The 15,816-nt window shown below is 35.4% G+C and overlaps 1 protein-coding gene across 4 annotated transcripts in view; it reads left to right on the top strand.

The window, feature by feature from the left end:
• The window catches only part of Dic1 (Dicarboxylate carrier 1), a 205,884-nt gene that overhangs the window by 27,448 nt on the left and 162,620 nt on the right, over positions 1–15,816 (top strand). For 3 of the 4 annotated variants that reach the window (XM_090407718.1, XM_090407720.1, XM_090407717.1), the window contains one exon: positions 12,039–12,154. In XM_090407718.1, coding sequence (XP_090263844.1) covers positions 12,059–12,154 — 96 coding nt within the window. In that variant the 5' untranslated portion in view covers positions 12,039–12,058. The remainder of the gene's footprint in view (positions 1–12,038; positions 12,155–15,816) is intronic. The other variant, XM_090407719.1, reaches the window with a different exon arrangement.

The following is a 15,816-nucleotide window of genomic DNA, read 5'->3' as shown; positions in this document are numbered from 1 at the left end:
CCAGCTTATTCATCAAGAAAAGTAAACACTTATTAAAGTGATATGTAAGAGGCTTCCCATTTTTTTTAATGACATACTAGAATAGATAATTTAATATTGTACTTCTTATATTTTATTGTATGCAAAATAAACTGACTGATTTTTTTTGTAAATTTTGTAATAGAAGGTGTTCAAAATGAAACGGTGGTTGCAAATCCTATATGTATAAACATTTCTGAACTTTCATTTGAGTGCCTGGTGTCTGGACAATCTCAAGGTTTTTACTGGTTGTTGAGTCGATTGCAAAGTTCATGGTTGGTGGTTTGTATATATCACTTATTTTCATACGTGGCAATAATGAAGGATAAGATATTTGTGGTTGTACTAATATTTTTCACGAATTGCAGTTTGGACATGGAAGAATTTTTTGTGCTTTCTACATATAAAACATTCTTGACAGACTAACTTGTTCAATCCTTGCTCTTTGCATATGTTTTAAATTATGTATGCAGTTTTTATAGGCTTTGTGTTGTAGTTTATTGGACAGCCAAGCTATCTTCCATCTCTTACCATTTGTTACATAGAATTATCCCACCTGTTATGGATTGGGATGATGGTATATCAAAATTCTTAATGGTCTAACATATGAACATTTCCATGCATTTAGTGTTACATATAATCTAATCTGTTGTCATTTATGGTAGTTGCTTATTGTATGGTAGGTTTTGGTTATTTCCTCTTTTAGTTCTAAGAGCTTTTAAAAATGGAACTGCTTGTCGAACAATTCAGTTGTTAATCATAATTAGGGTTGTGTAGTTTGTTTGTTTTTTTATGTAGTCTCATCAGAAATATAGTTTAGGCACACATGAATTTGAAATAGTAACTGTCTACACTGTTGTAATTAAATAAGGAAAATGTCATGAACTCAAAATTAACTTGTTAATACTGCTTTTTGTGATTATCCAGTTGGTTTCACATTAGAGGTTTTTGTTTTTACTGTATAAATGTACAGGCTATTTCAGTGATATTGCATCTATTAAGGCTTTGTCAAGATTACACTTGAATTTTTTTCTTCACCACTGGATTTTTTTTAATAGTTTCTTGTGGAGAATACTCAAATGTGTAAACTGGATATTTTATTACTTCACTAAGGTGAAGTTTTGATGTTTTCAAACTATATACTATGTTCTTGGTTCTCAGATGCCAGGCAAGTTTTAATATACCATTTTTTCCTCCCTCTTATACATTGTGTAAATAAAAGATTTTCAAGGATCAGTTATTTATTATGTTGGCCGAGTGGTTAGTGTATCCACTCTCCAGCCAAAAGGCTGCGGGTTTAAATCCTGCTATGGGCATGGATGTTTGTGATTATCTGTGAAAATACTTGTGGTGGCGGATGGTAGTAGATGGCGTTGGTGTGGTTGCTGTTCGTTGTAGTTGGTGGACTGAGTGGTGGAGACTGAGTTGTAGAGAAGGTGCCCTCCCTCAATGAGTCTTTGGACTCCCTGGAGGTGTCATGTAATAATAATCTGAAAAATACAGCTCAGTGTTAATTCATCAGTTAACTTTGTTATCATCAGTTTCTTTATTTCTATACATAAAAATTAATAACCAAACATTAATAATGTTACATATCTTGAGTATATTTACGTTATAAAAAAGTTATTTCAATAGTTGACTTTTACAAAATGGAAATATACTCAAGATATGTAACATTATTAATGTTTGGTTATTAATTGTATTTAAATTTTGCAGGACAGTATTTCATGTTTGTGATGGGGGGGGGGGGGTATGATTAATGTTGAAGGTTATTTAATGGCTACTGTATTAAAAAAAAAATTAGGGAGTTGCCAGCTTGGTTGGCCAGGTTGGGTAGCATTACCACCTCTGCAACCAGTAGGCTGCAGGTAAGTTGGATATGGATGTTTATAATTACCTTTAGGTGGGAGATAGTTTCATTGTCAAGTGTAAGGTCACCACTCCACTTATTGGAGAACTGAAGTGGCTTACACACACACTCAGTCTCTCTCAAAAGCGTACACATGTGTGTCTTAAGTAAAATATATATTTTACTTATTAAAAAAAAAAAAAAAAAAAGACTAAGACACAGATGTCCTCTGTTTAATACAGTGGAACACTTTAAATAACTCAAGTATAGAAATTTCCCAGAATAACAAAATAACTGCAGAGTTATTGCAGAGTAACCACCCTTGAGAGGTGGTTACAGGGTTGACACTGAGGAGTTCTTTCACTTGGTTGAACAGCAGGAAGGAGTGATGACAAAGGGCCATCCCTGGAAGTTACAAAAGGAAACTGTGAGCAAGAGAGTGAGGAGTGGTTTCTTTGCATGGAGGGTGGTTGAACCATGGCATGCATTGCCTGATAGAGTGGTGAGAGCGAGAATGGTCAATGAGTTTAAGGAGTGATATGATCGACTTTGTGTTTCCTAGGAAGGACCTCACGCGATGAGTCTTTTGACTTCAACATTTCACAGTCCTGATATAATTTCAGTTAATCATATTTAGACTCTCTCCAGCACTTTCCTCGTAGATATACAAGAGACTAGAGAAACACGTAGTCCAGGTACAGCTGATTAATACTTTATGCAAAAGGCACAATTACCTTCTTAGCCTGTCATCTGTCTTGTAATAAATAATAAATATGCTATTATTTACAGATGATCAGGTAATAATATCAGATAACTAACACAATTTACAAACAGAAATATATAATTTAAATATTACACTAGAACAGTTTGGAATGAAAATACAGTATTCATAGATAAAACTAAAACAATGGCATTCTTTGGCAAACTCCAGTTAGAAGTAAAATAGTTATTATTAATAAAATAATGTAACAGATAAATACTTTTAACTATCTTGGATGTGAAATATCATTTGATGGAGAAAAAGACAAAATTAAATCTTCAAAATTTTTACAGATTAGAGGCCTGATAAATAGAATGCTTAATCTAAATATTGCATAAAAAGAAAACACTTTAAACTATAAAATACTCTAGCAGTACTTACATTATTATATGACAGTGAAATTTGGGCAATAAATAAACAAAGAATGCCAACAAGTGAAATGAGATTCATGAGAAGAACTGCAAAATGAACATTATTAGACAAAAAAAAATTATTTTAAAAGAAATAAAAATGAATTCAACAGAAGAAAAACTAAACAAATACCAATGAAATTGGTCAGTACTTGATATCCTAAACAATTAATAAAATATAAACCAATTGGGAAGAGAAGGCCAGATAGACCTCACAAGAGGATATTAGATGGATGATGAGACTGAAACAGACCAATATGGTCTATACCAGTATTTAGCATGATGATGATATATTTTACTTAAAATTTTAAAAAAAAAAAAGTTAGCCTACCAGCTGTAGTAATGTCGATACATTTAAATCTTTTGAAGGGTGGGAGGTTAATCTAGGAATTCTGCTCTGTAGACAGAATATCGTCAAATTAAGATGGGTGTGATGTTATAGTTTTGTGTTTGCAGAGTAAAAGTGGAATCTGTTCATGTATATCAGTTGCTAGTAAATCTTGACAGGTAACAGATTGATTTGGAGAAAAATTATAGATAGGAAGTTAGTAATGATGTAAATTTTTCGTGTAGTACTATCATATCCTGTACACTCCTTCAGGGTACATGTCAGGAATTTGATGATGATGAACGTTCTGATTGAGAATCTCCTCTTTTTTTAAAAAAAAATTTCTTATCTAAAATGCCTTAGGAATACTTTTCTTAAGCCTTTCATGAAAAGTTTTTGGATATCTTGCAATTAAGTGATGGAGTGGAAGTCACTAGCATTTGATGGTGTTTTTATTTATTAACATCCGACTTCCATGGAATCAAATGATCATCTTGGCAGGTCCATATTTGTGCACAAAAAATCATCAAACCCATTCACATTATTCTGCACTGGCCACACTTTCAGGCAGTGCATTCCACTCATAAACCACTCTCTGCGCAGATTACTAGCTCTCCCTCCCATGCGAATCCCCCCCCCCCACTTTCCCCCTTATATAGCGTCTAGAGATGATTATTATTACATGACACCTCCAACGAGTCCAAGAACTCATAGTGGGAGGGCATACTACTCCATTACAGAACTCAGTCTCCTCTACTTAATCCTACTTAAGATTCTATCTCTCTCAAGATATCAAAGATAAAAAAAAAAAAGACAGTTGAAAGGGCTAGACAATATTTTTCAGAATTGTATGATGCTTCCAGCACTGTTGAAAACACTATTATATGGAAGCCAGAAGGACATGAAAAAGAAAAAAGTCTTCCAGAAATACAAAATTTTGAAATTGAACAAGCAATGAAAGATATAATAAAATGCTAGAAAAAGATGGAATTACAACAGAAATAATGAAAGCAGCAGGAGAAATATTAACAGAGCTAAAAAAATCTATTTAATAAATGCCTAAAACAGAAATATATACCAAACAAATGGAACAATGCTATCATGATACTCTTGTTCAAAACAGATAAGAAAAAGATAGAAAATTACAGACCTATAAGCTTTATAAAAATAATGACAAACAAAGTCACAAGATGATTGGATGAAGCTCAGCCTGATGAATGAGCTGAATTGAGAAACGGGTTAAGCACAATCAACCATCTGCAGACATTGAATCAGCTACGAGATAAATACAGGGAAAAAACTTACCATTGTACCTAGGTTTTATAAATTATAAAAAAAGTTTTCGATTCAGTTGAAAAACAAGCAATCTTAATAGCAGTGAAGGAACATGGAATAAGCCAAAATTATATACAGCTAATAAACAGAAATATACAAAAAGCAACTGCTAGTATCCTTATAAATGAACACAGTAGCCCATTCCAAATAAATAAAATACACCAAGGAGATACTATTGCACCCATTTTATTCAATGCAGTATTAGAATATGCCCTGAGTGAATTAGATTGGAGTGACAAAGGGAGTAATATTAATGATATAAAACTAAATCATTTATGATATGCTGATGATATTGTATAACAAACAACAAAGAGAACCAGAAGAAATGATCAATGAAGTAAACACAGTATCAAATAAAGTAGGATTATACATAAACCGTGAAAAGACTAAAATACTGACAAATGTTGAAAGAAACCAGATAACAGAAGAAGAAATAACAATAGACAATAACAAAATAGAGCAAGTACAAGAATACGTATACCTTGGTAGAATCTTTAACTTAGAAAAAAAGAAGCATTTATGACGAAATAAAATGGAAAATTCAGCTAGGCTGATGGACAGAAAATAACAAAGCATGCAATCAGGTAAGTAAAGTAGGTGAGTAATAATGAAAACTGGATATTCCTTTAACAGGCTATATAATTTGAGTCTGAGCGGGGAAGATTCCACAGGAGTGGAAATAATGTATGGTAATCCCATTACACAAGTGTTGTGCAAAGACCACTGTATCCAACTATCAATCAATCAGTATCTCAGGAGTTGATGGCAAAGATTTTGGAAAAGTTGGTTAGGGCTGACATTCAGAAATGGGTTGACAGAATCTCTTCTTTGCAACAGAATTTCTTCTTTGCATGGGTTTACTAAGGGAAAGTCACGTTTTAGTAACTTGCTCACGTTCTATAATAATATTACCACTGAGTTAGACAAGGAGAATGGATGCACATTGATACTTTTGGATTTCGCCAAGGCTCTTGACAGAATGCAGCACGGAAGACTTGCATAAATTAGAGAATATGGGATTGGATTATAAACTATTGGCATGGATAAGAGGATGGTGCCAAAAAAGTCATATATGGGGGCAGGGTGAATCTACAAGATTCAAAGTAACCAGTGATGTACCTTGAGGATCATTCCTTGCCACCCATCGTTATTCAATTTATACATTAATGACATTGGAAAGGATTTGACATGCAACATAGTTATTTGCTGATATGCAGTACTTGCTGAATGATTTGAATAGGCTGGAATTATGGGAATGTGAAAAGGCTGTAATTTCAGTGTTAATAAATGTAAGGTCACATACCTTTTGGTGTGGTTAGATAACCAATGTCATATTATATTGGCAGGATGATGCTAGAAGAAACTGATCAAAAGATGCAAGCGCCACTTTCACTGAGCTACACAGGCAGCTATATTTTAATAGACATCATCATCATCATCAAATTCCTGCCATGTACCTTCAAGGGGTGTACAGGATATGACAGTACTACATGAAAAAATTACATCATTACTAACTTCCTATCTACAATTTTCCTCCAAATCAGTCTGTTACTTGTCAAGACTCCAACATTATCAGATCTTATATTTCTATCGTCTAAGGCACATTGTACCGTATCAATCCACCTATATCTTGGTCTTCCTCTGGGTCGTTTTCCTGCCAACCTGGCAGAGAACACTTGTTTTGCTAATCTTTCCTCTCCCATTCTATTTAAGTGACCATACCATCTGAGATTAGCTCTGCTAATGCATTCCTGGATGCTGACAATGTCAAGTTCTTTCCTAATATCCTCATTTTTAATATGATATTGCCATTGATGCCATCTGTTCACGCCTCTAATCTTTCTCAGGACTCTCATATCTGCGGTCTCTAGTCTTTGGTCAAGTGTTTTACTTCTGACCCAGCTCTCAGATCCATAAGTTAAAATTGGTTTGAACACAGTCATGTATACAGCTAATTTAGTGTTCCGACTAATTTCTTTCTTATTCCATATGAATTTATTCAATTGACTTCCCACCATACCAGCTTTGCGGATTCTGTTGTCTATTTCTATATTTAGTTTACCATCTTCAGTAAAAATTGTGCCTAAGTAGCTAAAATGTTTTACTTGTTCCACAGGTTCTCCATTCACAACACAGTTGACATTTTCAATGATTCTGCCTATTTTCATTGTCTTTGTCTTTTTATTGCTGACCTTCATACCATATCTATTACAACAGCTATTCAATTTAGTCAGAGAATCTTGCAGACTTGTAGCGGATTTATTTAGAAGTATAACATCATCCGCATAAAGCAAAGAGCTGACATTAACATCTCCAATTTTGATATCAGGTTTAATACCACATTCCTTCAAAATGTGATCCATATAGATAATGAATAACAGAGGGGATAATGTACATCCTTGTCTCACACCAGATTTAACATTAAACCATCTTCCTGTACTTCCTTCAATTCTAACTGCTGACTCACAACTCAAATAAAGACTAAGTATTGCTTGATATAATTCCCCATTGACACCATATAACTGCAGCATATTGAATAGCTTCTCTCTTGGCACCTTGTCATATGCCTTTTCCAAATCGACAAAACTTAAATACAGATCTTTGTTATATTCCCATGCTTTCTCGACTATTTGTCGTAAAGTGAAGATCTGATCCTGACAGCCTCTATTTGGCCTGAATCCAGCTTGTTCTTCACCAAGCTTTTCTTCCACAATTCTTCTCAACCGTTTCTCAAGTATACTTGCATAGATCTTGCCAGGAACACTCAGTAGGGAAATACCTCTGTAATTCTCACATTCAGTTTTATTTCCCTTTTTATATATGGGTACTATGAGAGCTCTACTCCAATCATCGGGAATTCGTCCCTCTGTCCAGGCTTTCTGAACTATGCAGTGCAGCCACTGTAAGACTCTTATACCACCATACTTCAGCATTTCTGGTCGAATATCATCTACTCCTGCTGCCTTTCCACATTTCAAGCCTTTGATGGCTTTTTCTACTTCAAGTATGGATATGTATTCCTGACTGCATGCCTGGTCAGTGTTTTTTATCACTGTGCTGTCATCACTGCTTGTTTCATTTAGCAGTTTTTCAAAGTAATTACTCCATACTTCAAGGATATCTTTTTCTCCTGTTTTCATTTCACCTTTATCATCTCTAATTCCTTTTACAGCACTCTTTCCTCCATTCCTAAGCTTCTTCAACAACCTCCAGAATATTTTGCCACCTTCTTGATATTTATTTTCTATATTCTTGCCAAAGTCCTCCCATGACTTTTGTTTAGCTAGTTTTACACACTGTTTAGCTTTCTTACATTTGTCTCTGTATTCTGTAAGAGTAAAAGCTGACTTATTTGCCAGGAACTTTTGATATGCTTTCTTCTTTTCCTTCACTGCCTCTTTAACTTCCTGTGTCCACCAGGGAGTTCTGATTTTTTTTTATCCTTGCACACAACCTCACCACATGCCTCTCTGGCAGAATCAATCAATGTTTCCTTCAGAGTTTGCCACTGAATCTCCAAGGTTTGATTCCTGTTCTCAAACTCTTTCATTTTCTTTTCAATAATATTTCTGTATTTTAGTCTACAGTTCACATCTGAGAGCTGCTCAACTTTTATTCGCTTTAAAACTTTCTTACATGTTATTCTTTTCAATATGAAATTCAATTTTATCCTGCTCAAGACTAAATAGTGATCACTTCCAATTTCAAATCTTCTGTACACTCTGGTGTCCTGCACCAGGGAGAAAACATCACTATCAACAATAACATAGTCAATGAGACTTTTCTTATTCCTAGCCTCTTCTCTCCATGTGAATTTGTGCACATTTTTATGTTGGAACATGGTGTTAGTAATAACCAGTCCATGTCCTGAGCAGAAATCCAACAGATATTTGCCATTATTATTAGCTTTGCTCTTTTCTCCAAATTTTCCCAAAATATTTTTGTATGTCTCACAATCATTTCCTACTCTACTATTTAGATCCCCAACAAGGACCAACATTTCCTTTTTCATTGTGTCAGTTGCTTTTTCTAAAGCCTCAAAAAATTCCTCCACTTCTACCTTAGTAGAACCTTCTGTGGGACCATAGGCACAAATAAGTCTCATTGTCCAGTTCCCCATTCTCATATTTGCCCACATTACTCTACTTGAGACTGACTGCCATTCAAGAAGATTAGCCTCGTATTTTGTGTTGAATACTATGGCTACTCCTTCTTTTCCTTGATTGTTATTGCCTGAATATAACATTTTGTATGTATTGCTCAGAAAGATCTCACCAGTTTTGGTCTTTTTTGTTTCAGTCACCCCTATTATGTCGATCTGGTACTTATCTAATTCCTCAGCTAGCTCCATTTCTTTGCCATTCAGGCTTCTTACGTTGATAGTACCGATCTTTAACTCTGGTGATGTTGAGTTGGGGTTTGTTTTCAGATTTGTTCCAGTAGCTGACTTTTCGCTGTTCGCCCTGGTTCCCTGGCAAAAACAACGGGGGCCTTGTTTAACCGGGCGACGCCCCAGCCGGCATGAAATTTTGTCATGTTGTACCATCATTTTTTATTTTGGATTAACCAATAAGAATACAATTTGGTCGGCTAAATCCCAAATTGCTAGCCCATCCTCGTTCGTTCAGTATCAAAGTAGATACCCAACAGGGTGCACCACGAGAAGGTGAGGATTGGACATTAGGTCAGAAGCCCTGGTCGGTTCTCCGCATTCCTTTAAAGGCTATGTGGAGGTCTCCTCTCAGTTATACAGCTTTGACCCTTAAGCACCCCATTTTAATAGACAAGAAGTTAAAATTAGAGAGTCATACAAAGATTGTAAATACAATTCAGAAAATAATTTCAGTGTTTAATCGAACCTTGACATGTAAAGATAAGAAAGCCATTTTACCTCTTTATGAGACCTTGATAAAATCTCACTTGGACTATTATGCGCAAGTCTGGTCTCCTAGTTTCTGTAATGATTCTGATACATTTGAGAGAGAGTGCAAAGGAGAATGTCAAAAATGATATCCGGACTGAGGAATACTAATTATGAAAACAGATTGAGAATTTGTAGACTGCAGACACTAGCAAATAGGAGGAAGAGGGATGATATGATTGCAGACTTACAAACTTCTGAAAAGGTTATACTTAATTTCAGTAGATGGAAATTTTTCATTTTATGGAGGGTGGGGAAAGGAACAGCATCCTTGGAAGTTGAGAATGAATGCTGTCAAGAATGGGATGAGGGCTAAATTTTTCTCTCATAGTGTGGTGTGCGATTGGAATTGATTGCCATTGGATGTTGTATGTACTAGTAGTGTGAATGAATTCAATAACAGGAATGACAGCTGGTGCAAATAGTATGGTCTCTCTCAATGAATTCCTGACTCCTTTTTAAGTCTAGAATAGGAAGTGAATACAGCTATGAGATTAGATTGCATGCCAGCTTGAGTTTTAAAGTGCTAGGGAATTGGCAGTCCTTTGATCACATTGTTTAATTTAAGTCTCAGCTCCAGTTTAGTTCCAAGGGGGTGGAAAAAATGGAAAATAGTTTCATTGCATAAAAGAGGCCCCAAGACTGAGGTAAGAAATTACTGACTGATCAGGTTGTGGCCAAAGTATTGGAGAACTTGGTTAAGAAAAAATCCAGGAGTGAGTACACAGGATTGGGATAATATATCCCAAGTTGGATAAAAGTAATCGGTTTACAGTGATACCAATGGACTTTGAAAAGGCGTTTAATAGAACACTGCATGGAATTCTAATCGGTAAGTTGCAGCACATCCTATCCTGTCAGTGGTCCTAACAGGCACTTAAGTGCTCACAACCTTTCTAAGTATACTTGGACTTCGCAACTATAACTTGAGGGTGGTTAGCCCTATGCCTCCCAGTGTATCCTATCTGTTCTGTAGATACGTGTGTTCACTACACCGGTTTGCCTTTCCTGGGGGGGGGGGAACCTGAATTTCCAGGTCAAAAAATCCCCTACGTATTAGACTAACTCACTCACCTTTCATCAGAAGAGACCAGATAAAAGTTCCTCACGTCACTGACGGGAATTGACAAAGGTCTTTCCGACCAAAGGGATTTGTCTATACCGACTGAGCTATGGAGGCTCAAGTTGCAACACATGAGGACGGATATAAAGTTGGTGAAGTGGATAAGAGGGTTGTTGATGGAGAGATACCAGGCAGTAGTTTATTCAGGAGTAGTGCAGTAGAAGATCTGTGACTAGTGGTATGCTGCAGGGCTCTTTTCTTGGGCTCTACTATTATTTTCTACATTACCAATATAGTATATGATCTGAGATGAACTATTCAGTTTGCTGATGATTCAAAAATGGGTAAAGCAATAGTCAGTAAAGACAATATTGAAATTTTGCAAGATGATTTCAATTTTCATTTGGATGTGAAAAGATTACCAGCTGTACTCAAGTACAGCTCATTGGATTAGTTGGTTGCCAAGGGAACTCTCTGACAGAGATGAGTAGGTTGGGGATGAAGCGGAGAGGATCCAGATGTGAGTAAGATGGTGGCAGGTCTATGGACTTCACCTTATGAGGATAAGTTGAAGATTTTGTAGGTTTCAGAAATTGATTGACAGGCGGAAAAGGGGTGATATGATTCAGACATATAAATTACCGAAGGATGTTTACAGGATTAATACAGAATTTTTCAGAACAGGTCTGGTAATAAGAAAACTAGGAACCATCCTTGAAAATTTTGAACAGGAATGTAATAACTAGATTTTTTGCTTGAAGAGTGGTGAATGAGTAGAATAGGTTGAATGAGTTGCTTGAATGTATAGAGATTGAATATATATATATATATATATATATATATATGTATATATATGTATGTATGTATATTGTTCCTGAAGTTAAAGTTGTTTTTATGGGTTTAACTTTTAAATGTGGTTAATAATAAATGAACAAAAATTAGAGATTCAAAGACATCTGATCACAAGTGGGAAGTCTAAAGGACTGGGTTTGTTTTACTATATTCCTGTTTGAGACATTCAGACATCTTCAAGCATGTTTTAAACTATGCCTCCATTCATTTTGAAACAACTGCTACAAAAAAGCAGTTAATTGACAATAATTTAAAATGTTAATATATATTAACATTTTAAACTAATTCAGAATAAAACATTCCAGAACCATCAAAAATTTAACCAGAATTCTTACATGATTGAATTTTTGGATTGCAGATTTGGATTCAGCACCTAAAAATACATTAGAATAATGTAAATGAATTTGTACAACAAAAAAAAAAGTTTTAACCATTTGAATAGTAGATTTAGTTATACTTTGCTTCTAAAAATTTTAATGAAATGTTTTTGTTGTTCTACTAGAAGAGAATAAGTTGTTTGTAATGGAAAAAAAAGAGGTACGGCTATCAAGATGGTATTTTGGTGGTTTGGCTAGTGCAGGTGCAGCATCTTGTACTCATCCATTAGACCTTTTGAAGGTAAGAAATAGCAAGTGATCTATTAAAATTGTGAGACTAAATGAATTACGGTATTTTTTTTAGATATTACTCTTGGATTTTACCTGATTCTGCATATGCCTCTCATTTCCTGTGAGATATCTCAATATGTTTCACTCATTTGAATTTTGTTGGTTCTTAAAAATGATTTATTGTAGTTATTATGAAGCCAAAATTTTTATACATCTATAATAGCTGGTTGTAAACATTTGTCCATGCTAGAAACAAAATCCACTTGGTTTAAGCCTGATTATTATTATATACTAAGCAAAATTACAAAAGAAATGAATAAACAAATCACCCAGGCAGTGAATTTTCCAAAGCACTCCATCTTATAAAAAAACAATCTCACAGTCTACCTAACAATCTCTATGCTTATTAATTTGTTCAGAATTGAAATTAGTGGTATTCAGTTTGTAGACGTTTGGAGTAAATTAGATGAATGGAAGCACTGATGTATGTGTCTGATGGGTGGCATTTGAATGGTTTTATAGTTAGATGGAAAAAGTGTTGTTCATTGAGAGATTAGAAGTGCAAAATCAGAGAAACTATAGTGTTAGGGAAGCATACAGTCAAGTGTGTGCGCATATGCATTCTTCAATCCACACCTAGGACAAGCAAGTATGAGTACAGAAATTATCAAGCAATGCCAAATGGGTTAGTACTTGCATTATGCAAGGGTAATTGTGGGCTAAGGAGATATGCAATTTACAGACAAAAATATTATTTGTGGTGGGTAGATGGCATTGTATGCTGATAGTAATAGTAACATTGGGTAGTGGGAGGATTAAGTAGCAGAAATAGGAGTTCTGTAATGGAGTGTTGGCCTCTTCGGATGGAACTTAGGAGGTGTCACATAATAGTAGTAACTAATTATTATTATTACCCGAAGACCCATGGAGTCAGACTCATCTAGAAGGTCCTTTTATCATACACACAGCTCATCATACTGCGCCTTAAACACACTCAAATTCTCTATGGACACCACACTCAGGCAAGGCATTCCAATCATTTACAACTCTGCATGCAAAAAACCTGCTTCTCACTCCCCTGCTCACACCTTCTTTATACAGTTTCCAGGGATGACCTCTGGTTCTCCCCTGATCTCCCACTGTTTTCTGTAGAACTTCTCCAACATTGATCCTATAACAACCCCTTACTAACTTGTAGGTCTCTATCATATCTCCCCTCTTCTCCCTATCCACTAGACCAGTGGTCGATATTGATCCCTAGGGGCCGATATAACATTGTTAGGGGTCGATTCGGGCTCAGGAGTAGATTGGGGGTCGATTGAAAAATATAAAACATCATTGTACGGGTAATATTTAATTCAGTTAACTTGGATTACCTCTATCCTGAATGACAACGCAATAAAGAGTGAATCGTGGGAACAGTGACATGAATAGGACCTGTAAGATGGAGCAAGGTAATGAAAATGTTCCCACGATTCACTCTTAATTGCGTTGTCATTCAGGATGGAGGTAATCCAAGTTAACTGAATTAAATATTACCCGTACAATGATGTTTTATATTTTTCAAGTTTTCAAAATTTGAAAACATGCACATTCCAGATTGGGTTATCACTCCATTTTCTGCAGATATTAAAAATATCGAATGTAACTTGCAAGATGAACTTATTGAATTGTCAGTTGATCTTGAAGCTAAGATGCTTTTTAAAAATAGGACTGTAAGTTACTTTTGGACAAATATAAATATTGCAGAAAAATATCCAAAACTTTCTGAAGTGGTACTCCCCTTTTTTGCTTGCATTTCCAAGCTCGTACATGGTTGAAGCTGTGTTAATTCCATTTTAACAAAACAAAGAAATAAGCTAGATATAGAATTCCGTGGTGATTTAAGGCTGAAACTTACTAATTTTGAACCCAACATTGCTAATCTTGTCAAGAGTCACGAAGCACACCCTTCACGTTGGCAACGTTAGTAAATTGTATACTAAGTTAATAAAAGTCTTATTTACATATATATAAGGAAGATTGTATTATTGTTATTTTGTTATCTAAATTAAATTTTATATTTTATATATTATTTATCCCTCCTATCAAATATGTACTGTTAAGAAGGATGTCAAAAACAAAAACGTATCCCTTTGACGTTAAACCAATATAATAATATATACTATATCATACATACAATAAACACTGTAACTATAAAATAAGCAATCTAAAAACTCACATAAGCGTCTTTTTTGCTTGTCCTATTATAATTATGTAATAGTAAAATAGAGGGGGGGGGTGATAAAAAAAAAAGTAAAGAATCTCTTGAAGGGGGTCGACGGTCAAAGAAGTTTGGCGACCCCCACACTAGACTGTAAATTGCATCTTCTCAATCTTTCCTCATATTCGACATTCCAGAGGTCAGAAACTACCAACATCTCTTTGTCCTTTTAAAAACCAGGTGACCAAATCTGGGCACAATAGTCCATGTGTAGCCTAATCAAAGCCTTATACAATGGAACAAGAATCTTCCTACTTCTACAAGTCGGTGTCCTCTGTATCATTCCCAGAATTCTTTGTGTTGTCCTTACAATTTTGGCAGTGTGTCCCCTAAATTTCAGATCCTTATCTACTATCACCCCAAGATCTGTTATTTCCTCCACCTCCAACAATGTATTCTCACCAAGCATAAATTCTACATCCCATCTTTGTTTCCTAAATTTTAAAATCTTACATTTAGCAACATTGAATTTGCATCCCCATTCCCATATCCAATCACTCAATTTATTCAAGTCTTCTTGTAAGGCCACAACATTTTCTCTACTCTTCATAGTTCGTCCCAACTTTGCATAATCTGCAAACAACTGAATATCTCCATCCAAATCTTTGCTGATATCATTAACATACAAGTTAAACAGTAATGGCCATAAAACAGACCCTTGAGGTACACCACTAGTGACTTTCCTTTCCTAGGATATTGCTTCCCCCATACACAACCTACTAATGCCTATCAGATAGCCAGTCTCTGATCCATTGCACTAATCTAATATCCAACCCCATCCACTCTAGTTTGACTATCAACTTATCATGCGGTAATCTATCAAAAGCCTTTGCAAAATCTAAATATTACTGTGTATCCCTCTCCTCTGTCCAAGGAAGCCGTCACCTTATTGTAATAAGTAAGTAGATTACTAAAACATGACCTTTAGCAAATCCATGCTGTCCATCAAAGATAAAACCATTGTTGTCAACCCAATTCTGGATCCTAGTTCTCACAAGCTTCTCCAACAACTTAACCACAGTTCTTGACACATAAATAGGCCTGTAATTTGATGCTTGAGTTCTATCACCTCCCTAATGAAGCTGCACAATCTTGCCCTTCTTCCACTCCTTAGGAACTTGATCCAGTGCAAGACTCAAATAAAAAAAAAATGTCAAGGCAGATGTCAACTCCCTGGCACGTTCCATCAGAATACCTGGTGATATATTATCAAGTCCTACAGCCTTATTAACATCACTTTTTCTCAACTCCCCATACACCATCTTGATCACGTAAGTCAGTCTCTCCTCCTCATCATCAACTGCTGTCAATCTCTCCATGAAGTCACATTCACAAGAATGACAGACCTTTATGAACTGCTCATTAAGTATCTCCACTATATCTTCTGCAACAACTGTCTTTATACCATT

The sequence above is a fragment of the Typopeltis vanoorti genome, chromosome 17 (genome assembly GCF_054136105.1).
Source record: "Typopeltis vanoorti isolate ZY-2024b chromosome 17, IOZ_Tvanoo_1.0, whole genome shotgun sequence".
Lineage (NCBI taxonomy): Eukaryota > Metazoa > Arthropoda > Arachnida > Uropygi > Thelyphonidae > Typopeltis > Typopeltis vanoorti.
This window is presented reverse-complemented; position numbering and strand designations above follow the sequence as displayed.